Source organism: Phaethon lepturus, unplaced genomic scaffold (assembly GCF_000687285.1).
Source record: "Phaethon lepturus isolate BGI_N335 unplaced genomic scaffold, ASM68728v1 scaffold43892, whole genome shotgun sequence".
NCBI lineage: Eukaryota > Metazoa > Chordata > Aves > Phaethontiformes > Phaethontidae > Phaethon > Phaethon lepturus.
The window spans coordinates 42,437-51,338 of NW_010522059.1; the positions used below are offsets into that span (position 1 = coordinate 42,437).

Sequence of the window (8,902 nt, forward strand, 5' to 3'; positions counted from 1 at the left end):
CAACACCTGTGTCGCTTAAATAATGACCTCTACAAAGTCCCTGGAGATGCTTCAGAATGGTCTCCTGTTCATCATTCATGAGGATGGAGAGGTATTAGCTGAGATGAAGACTGCTGGTGCCTCTCTGGGCCGGTGCTGCTGAAAGGAGTCTTTCTCTCTGGAACAGCAAGCTTAAAGTCATCATCTTAAAGTGTAGTCTTCAAGGACTGTGGCCAGAGGAACCCACGTGGAGCACCGAAGCTGCAAGGCATGTCAGGATTTGTTGGTTGGCTTTGATGTATCTGTAGGTTTCACTTAACTGTAGAAACTCAGTTTGCTAAGGAAATTACTGACTTCAATATCTATATTATATAAGCCTTTTTTTTTTTCCTTTCTTTTTTAATTTTTCATTCTCCCAACTGTGGCTGGATGCCCAAAAGCAGCAAATCAGTGCTGGCGACACGTTTGAAGAACCTGGAGGTTGCACATCCTCACCAACCCGCCTCTTTGTAGACATTGTTCAGCTGAGTGCAGATTTCATTAGTCACCTTCTCAAAGGAAGTTTTGCAGTCTCCGCCAAACTTCTCCTCCATCAGTTGCAAGATAATGTCACAGATAATCTAAACAAGGAGAAGGGAAGAAACAAACAGTGTAAACTTTCCTCCACATTAGAAAAATATGTCTTTTTAGTTGGGATTCTTGGAGGATGGAAAGGGGGTGCAAAACCAACTCAATAGCATATAGCATGCAGAGCTGGAAACTGGTCATGGAAAATTAGGTTCATTATAGAATTCACCAAAAATTTTAGTCACTGTTGTTGTTTTTAACTATCCTGTATCTAGTTAATGCTGACTGCACCCATATACACAGCACTTAAAGACTGCTGTACAGGACTGGTTCACTTTGTCCATCTACTACAATCCTTCTCCTGACAGTGGACTGTCCAAAATGTTTAGAGGCCATGAGGATCACATGTTGGACACCTATGGAATACATGGTTTGGGGAGGAAGTTTCTTCTTAGTCTTTCCTGCTCGTTAGCTATCTAGCACTCTGTAGCAATGAGGGTTGGTTTGTCTTTACAGTCACTAGGTAGGTGATATACTTTGAAATGTCAACTCCTTTTTTGTGCAGCATATATTATTTTGTGTGCATCTTTAACCTGAAAAAGTCTTTTCAGGATCTCTCCAGGCAGAAATCCTCTCTTATTCGCCCACTGATTGAAAATTGGGCCTACTACTTTGGAAACCACCCTCTTGGTGCCTGAGTGACCTTTGCCAGAAGGTGCCTCTTTTTGCATTTTGTGCTGCGTAAGGCAGACAAAATAGTTATAAACACCATCTGCTAGTGACCTTAGGTGGACTTGGGCAAGTCATTTGATCCCATGTTTATTATCTGTTTTTGTTTAGTGATGGCAATGGTGTTGCTGTTGTTGTTTAATAACGACTGGTTTAGTTGTTCTAGAAAATCTCAGTTCCTGTTATTAGAGAAAAAATAGACATCATGGACTGAAGTCCAGCGTAAGCTGCTTTTCTGTGTCTTGTTATTAAATGACAAGCGTGTGTGAATCCTGTTGCACTGAGAAAACCCATTCAACTCGTGGGCAACTTGGCAGCTCCCACCTGAGCAGACCTGCCTGCATCACATCTGCTGCACAGCCTCCTTCCCAACAGATGCTGGATCTCTCATTCCTGCTATCTTCCACCACTGACTGCCTCACCTTCCACCATCTCCATTCTCTGAAGCATATATATATTTATATATACAAAGCCTCTTTTCCTCCATTCTTCCCTTCCAAGGGGAAGACATCCTCTCATCACAACACTCCCTGAGAAGAGGGCTGCTGGCTCACCCTAAAGTTTTTGGGGTCAATCTTCAGCTGGGTGGCATGTTTCTGGCCGAGTGGGTTCACTATCCCAAGAAAAGCTTCAGAGTTGTCCAGGTGTTGCACCATGTCATTGATGGCAGTGAAAACCCTCTTGCCGTGGCCCCTGACCTGATCCGACTGTTTCATCTCTTCGGCGGAGTCCATGCCTTTGAAGTGTGCGAAGTAGGACTTGGTGTCTGGGTGCTCGGTAAACATCCTGTTGAGAAATGACAGATGTCCTAACTTGTGGACCAAAGGATTGATGCAGATATGGCTTCACATTCCAAGCCTTATCTTATGCATTTATTGCCCTTTTTCCTTCTCTTCATTAGAACAGACATTTCTTTCCCCTGCATTTCTTGGTTCTCCTTTGCCCTTCCCACCTGTGCACAGCCCCTGTGCCCACGGCAGCCTGTTCCCTCCTTCACCTCTCCCAAGGTCACTTCCCTTTGTTCACTCCACCTTAAAACCTAGCTATCCTGAATTTATTCTGCTGCTTCTAAAGTAAACATTGCCTCAGTGTTGACTCAGTGTTAGGTGGAGATAAATTCCACAAGGCAGTGGCAGCACATTCATACTGGGTGAGTGTGGTGGCACAATATTCCCTAAGATGGTCTGCACAGCAGATATGTCCACTGTGCTCTCAGTGGGTGTTTCCATGGAGAAACCCTACTGTTGGTTTTGTTACTTAACCCCTTCCCAGAGTCCATCCCAAAGCTTTCTTACTGCCTGTGATGGATTGTTGTTTGAGTACCAGGTACTGTTCATGTCATTTAAGGTAACACAATTCAATGCCACTCGTAAAGGAATTGCCTTTTATAATACACCAATTACAGTCATCTTGGTCTAGCTCTTAAATAAGCAGTTTATTCCATTGGGTAAACCAGTTACCCACCTGAAATAGCAATGGCAAATTCCAGATCGCATTTCACAGAGTTACAGGATGGTTGGGCCTGAAGAGACCTCTGAAGGTCATCTGGTCCAATCCCCCTGGCTAAGCTGGTTGCCCAGGGCCATGTCCAGATGGCTTTTGAATACCTCCATGGATGGAGACTCTACAGCCTCTCTGGGCAACCTGTGCCAGTGCTCAGTCACTCTCACAGTGAAAAAGTGTCTCCTGATGTTCAGAGGGAACCTCCTGTCTTTCAGTCTGTGCCCATTGCCTCTGGTCCTGTCCCTGGGCACCACTGAGAAGAGCCTGGCTCTGTCTTCTTTGCATTCTCCCTTCAGGTTTTTATACACATTGATAAGATCCCCCTGAGCCTTCTCTTCCTCAGACTGAGCAGTCCCAGCTCTCTCAGCCTCTCGTCATAGGAGAGATGCTCCAGTCCCTTCATCATCTTTGTGACCCTTCATTGCACTCTTTCCAGTATGTCCATGTCTCTCTTGTACTGGGGAGCCCAGAACTTCTCTAAAGTCAGGGCTGGGGCTGTAGGACACTAAGGGAAAACCTTCTAGAGTAAATTACCCTGGGGAGCCAAGCCACTGGAGGCTACTAGCATTTTATAGCTGCATTTCTGACCCTACTGTCCTCAGGTTGTGTAGACTGCAGAAGGAAAGAGCAGTGCATAACATTTTTTGAGGCTGATCCAGGCACAAGATGTGATATACAAGAAAACCAGAGGCAGTGGGAAGGCATGATTACCAGAAATAGTATTTGCGTATTCAGTGATCAGTGTGTATGGAGGTGATGTAAGTCCCAGCTGAGAGAGGGATATGTGAAAGGTGAATAGAAGAAACTTCAGTCTTATGGAAGAACAGAGGAAAATAGAGTGAAAACTAAGAGAGGAAAGCCCACGGGAAGGGTACAATACAATGAAATAGATGGGCTCTGGACTGGAAAGGCTGAAGGTGAATCAGAAGAGAAATATTGAGGATGTGCAAGTTTAAAAAAAATCATTACAGGAGTTTAGGTGTAAAGGGGAAGAGGCAAAAAGGGCCCATGTTTTCTTCCCATTCTCTTTCATACCACACTTTCTTTTCTTTACCTTAAATGGCTGCAGTGAAGAAATTGTTCTCATCTCTTCTTCCTTTCCCACCCCCTCTCTGCTTTCCTTTTATTTTTCTTTCTCTCTTCTCTTCCCCATTTCTTCCCTGAGGTGGGATAAACCACAGCAAACCAAAATGCTCCCAGCAAGGGCTGCATGAAACGCATCGAGACATGCTCCTAGGTGGTAACTCCATCCTTCTTGCCGTTCCTCATTCAACCCTCTGGGGTAGCAGCAGGACGGGATCTTTCCTTACCTGACCAGCACAGTTGTCCCATTGTCCTCAGCATCCACATACATCTTCTCCCAGGCTCCACGGGCACTTTGCACCTCTGCTTCAGAGAACGACATGACGGAGGAGATGTTGGCAACAAAGGGCGCAGCAGGAGGGAGAAGGACAGGGAAGTCCTGGCTGGGCAGTTCTGCTCCAGTTCTCTCCTCCTCTCCTCAGGGCTCTCTAAATACTGCCCCGGGGATTTAAGAGCTCTTCAATGGACTCTTTGTCTCCATTCTCCTCGGTCACATTTCTGCAGGCTTTAGGGCTGCCTAATCACTTTTAATCAGGAAAGAAACCAACCACATGAGGAGGGAGGACTAGCACTCTCGCCATGGTGTCAGGTGCCAGAGCAAAGATCTCGCTGCCTGAAGATTGAAGGGAAAAAAGGGAGTTTTCTGTGGGGAAGAAGAAGATCAGCTCTCCTCCCCTCTCACCCCTGCCGAGGCCAATGCTTGGCTTCTCTTTCCCAAGGGGGACTCTTGCCGGAGCACTAACTTTCCTCATTTTCTCCCAAGAGCACTGCTGTGCTGCGGGCAACGAGGTGCCTGCCGTCCCCTCTTCCCAGCGCCTCTTGGTCCTTCAGTTGTCCAAAGATCCTGTTTCCAGCTCCAGCAACCCCCTCCAGCCCTGCTTGCGTGCCACGGTCACTGCGTTCCCCACAGCAGTCTGGTTTAGCAAGGACTCGCCCCGCGGCTGCTCCCAGCCTCGCTACCGGGGGGGTGTGAGGCATCACCAGCCCACCACGACCACGTTGCAGGGATGGTGGTGGCAGCATGGGCACAGCATCTGTGGACGCGGTGCCCTGGAAAGCCACCTCATTTTGATGCAGGAGATGATAAATGGTGCTGGACAGCCAGGCCGGGAGCACAGGCGTTTCACAACCCTAATCCTTCTGGGATGTCTGTCCTCCCCCTAAGCCTACCTGGCTGGGAAGGAGAAAGAGATAAGGGGCAGGAGAAGGGCCAGCGTGGAGCTGAAGATGGTGCCTATGGGCCCGTAATTGTCATGGTCACTTGGAACCAGAGTCAAAAAAAAATCTTGGATAATCCACATGGCACCTGGGCTTAACCTCTGGCAGGAATGTTCTGGTTAAGTCCAGGGCACGCACACAAAATCAAGGCTAAGGGGCTTGAGGAACTGCTGCTGGACGCCGAGCGCAGACAAAAACTCTTATTGTTTGGGATGGTTTAGAGGAGGGAAGGAACAGGCACGAGGGGGGAATGTGTGGCACGGTGAGCACAACCAGCCAAAGAGCCCAGAGCAGAAGAAAAGTGGTGGTTGCAGCCTCACAGAAACCAATGGGTCTTGGTGGGCTTGTGTCCCACCGCTGCCGAGTGATGCCTCAAATGACTTCACTGAAGCTACCCTCCGCCGTGCCCCCCTCTCCCTTTTCACCACAGCAAGCAAAGAGTGGTCTGACAGAAAGCTGGACAGCCTTCTGCTTCCTCATCCCAAAATCCGCAGAAAAATGCCCCAGATTTCAGGAGATCCCCAGGCGGGGGACACGCGGTGCTGCCGGGACCGCTGCCTCTTTGAAGGCAAACACAAACCAGTCAGACGCCGGCCGGCCGAGCCCCACCACCAGCGCAGGGACGCAGAGGAAAGAACAAGGACATCACCGCAGGAGTCGGTGGGTCCCAGGCCTCGGGAGCCAAAACCGCCTGGCAGGAGTTTGGTAGGAAAGCACCAAGTTTTTGGTCGAGAGCAGAATGTGTGGCGGGTGCTTGTCATGGGTGGCCTGGGAGGGAGCAAGCTGCTGAGGAAAGAGCGGTGCCAATTTTAGCCGAAGGGAAAGGGGCCCAGGCAGGTCTGGAGCATGGAGGTACAGCTGCGTCTTCTTCTGCATGTGGATGACTACTCGCTTGCAACTTTTCCTCCTCTCTGTAGGTGTCGTGTTCTCCTCGTGGGTCCTGGTGCACCCTGACTTGCTGTAGACACTTTTCGGGAGAAGCTGGAGCACGGTGGTGAGCCCGGCACTCTGGCCTGAGCTACGGTAGCAATGCACATTGCTCAAGGGTGCATCTTCCCGCTTAGCTTTCTTAGCCTTTTACTCTTCCTCTCCCTTGTTCGCCTTTCCCTTCCCTCCCCTTTGTTTTTTGCTAGCAGCAGCTCACAAGCAAACCTCAGCTTCACTAGAGGACATCTCCTCTGCTCTTCCCAGTCTCATCTGGGACATTGCTTTATGAAGGCACTCATTCCCTCGATATATTGTCAGACATCCTGTCATGGGCCAAAAAACACCTGTTTTGAGTTGGGAAATTTCAATCACATTAATTTGTTGCCAAGTAACAAACCAACCAACATTTAGGCATCTCTCTTCCCCCCACCCTGGTCCCCCATGCCTGTGCTGCAGGTTACATCCAGGCCCTTTGGTGAGACCCTGGGTGGTGCTGGAGCTGGGGGTCATGCACGGGGGTCCCTTTGCTCTCACTGCTCCCTCTGTCCTACTCAACTGCTCTGGCGTGGGCTCCTCCACCGGTCACTGTCCCTTTGGGTGTCCTCGTGTCTTTGTCCCTCCTCAGGCAGCTCTTTTCCTTTGGTGTCCCTCTCCTGCTCTGCTGCCCCTCCTGCCCCTGCCCTGCCATGTCTCTTGTGTCTCCTCCTGCCGTGGCCCCATCTCTCCTTTTCCAGTATTCACTGCCCTTTCCTAAACATGTTTCCACAGAAGTACCATCTAGTTTGTCCAGTTTTGGGGTGCAATGGGTCAATTTTGTCTGGTGCCAAGCCTGACCTTCTGCCACACAGACAAAAACAATGATGCCTCAAGCATGTCACGGTGCTCTCTGTGACACACTTTTCTGTCCTTTCCCTTCACCTTCTGGTGTTACTTTTACTGTTTTGGAAAACTATCTCCCATTTCCCCCCTGCACAATTTGCCAAGTCCTTGTAAGATGAACACAGTAATTCCTCATACAGTTTTGACATCTCTAATAAGATTATACACATCTGTACTACACCTCAGGGGTTTCTAGAAATTGAGGGGGAAAAAAAAACCTCCAGAAGTCTATTTTTTTTGGCCTCAAAGTGGTATTGCTGTGAAAAAATTGTGGTTTAATCATAAAGTCATCACATTTTTGCCAACGCTCACCCTCCCCACCCTGTGGGAAGAGGATGCGTGCTTGGTTTATTTCTTTTTCCTCTCCCATGGTTTGTTTTGTTTAATATCCCAAAGAAAATGAACGCTCTTAAGTGTAATTTCTGCTGAATGGGGAGAAGCGTTTTCTAAGGGGGATGCTGGGCAGCGCTGCAGAGACAGCCCCGGCCACAGACGGGATGCTCCTCAGCAGGCAGGGTCAGGCTGAGGGGCCGAGGGCATTGGGAAATCCTGAGCAGGGAGCACAGCCGCGGTATTTCGGGCTGTGCGCGGCGGCCAAGCTTTTCCTGGCTCTGTCCCCAGCCAGGGAAGCCGAGGACGTGGCCTCCTGCCGCGGTGCAGGGAAATGGCGGCAGTTCTGCGAAGTGGGTTTGTTTCCTTTCGGTTTCTGAGAAACCGCGTGCTTTAGGCAGAAGGCAGCCGGCGAGCTCCGGTGACCGAAACAGGCAGCATTTTCTACCTGCCCAGCCCTTTAGAATCTGGCAGCAATGACTGCCTGCAGAGCTTGTTGATGCCCTGGTCACAGGCACCGCAAAGCCGCCCATGTTTTCTTCTCCTTGAAAGTTTGTGACCTGTTATTTAAGTTTCATATTTAATATAAATGAACCACCCTATTTATTATGCAACAGGGGTTAACCCCCAGCTCAGCAGACGTACCTGTTGTAGATGATGGCTGGAAATGGGCTCAGCAGCTCTAATTCTTATTTTCCCAACACCCTCCATATGGTCAGACCGAGGTTAGAGCCCCCCATAGCAGGTATTGCCAGGTTTCTCAGATGCTCAGATTGAGATGCTGACACTCAGTGCTGCTTTTACAGAGATGACAAGCACCCGCATCTGCTCTGTGCTCAGTCCCCGAGGTTATCAACATTACTAGCTCATCAAAACAAGAAAAATTAGGAGGTGCGATCGCGACTGCTGGTGTCAATGTCTGACTGACAAAGGCCACATAGCACAGGGGTGGGAAAGACCTGGGGCAGACACAAGCAGCTTTCCCAGCTGCCACCAGACTGCACTTCTCCCTCTCGTTCAGAGAGCAGTAGTGGGCTGGGCAGGAGATATGTGGCACTTTGAGTGGCTGAAAGTACGAAGTCCAAAGGGTAAAAAAAAGGCAGGAGTACTCAGCTACTTCTTCAGACCTAGCCACCCAGAATGGCTCTCACATGGTTTACAGAAAAGTACCCTTTGACACAATAGAAAGGCACACAGGTTTCTGTTGTGAATACTTTTATTGCGTGCATAAGATTTTAAATGTGAAAAAAAAGGTGATGTGTTCAAGATAGTTCGTTTTTTATACATCATAGGGCATAGCATATGTACAGATTAATGCTCTGAATGCTGCTTTAGTGATTGACTGCATTAAGTACATGGCTAGCGGTGATTCTGACACAGTATTACAACTAACAAAGATGCCAGCACGGAGTTTTCATGCAGTGTACCCAGCTAACCAAGTATCTGCCCTGGGACAGACTGGTGTTGAGCAGGGAAACTCTACACTCTTAGCGAAGGGGAAACAAAAAAACCTACAAAACAACCCCAACAAGTGATGCAAAGGTAGTCACCACATCCCACCACCAGACTGATACTCAGCCAGTTTACAAGCAATAGCTACTTTGGAGAAATTCCCCCCAGTTTCATTGCTGAGCAGGAAGTTCCAGGGTATGGAACATCCCCTTGGTCAGTTTGGGTCAGCTGTGAT

The 8,902-nt window shown here is 48.9% G+C and overlaps 1 protein-coding gene across 1 annotated transcript; it reads right to left on the bottom strand.

Moving 5' to 3' along the window:
* Positions 1 to 165: 165 nt before the first annotated feature.
* On the bottom strand, positions 166 to 4,199 carry LOC104616635 (cytoglobin-1-like). Its single transcript, XM_010281704.1, has 3 exons — positions 4,089 to 4,199; positions 1,830 to 2,061; positions 166 to 599 (listed from the first exon to the last, which is right to left on the bottom strand). Exons 1-3 carry the CDS (start codon positions 4,181 to 4,183, stop codon positions 471 to 473), a joined length of 456 nt encoding a protein of 151 aa, XP_010280006.1. The 5' UTR covers positions 4,184 to 4,199; the 3' UTR covers positions 166 to 470.
* Between the last annotated feature and the right edge of the window lie 4,703 nt (positions 4,200 to 8,902).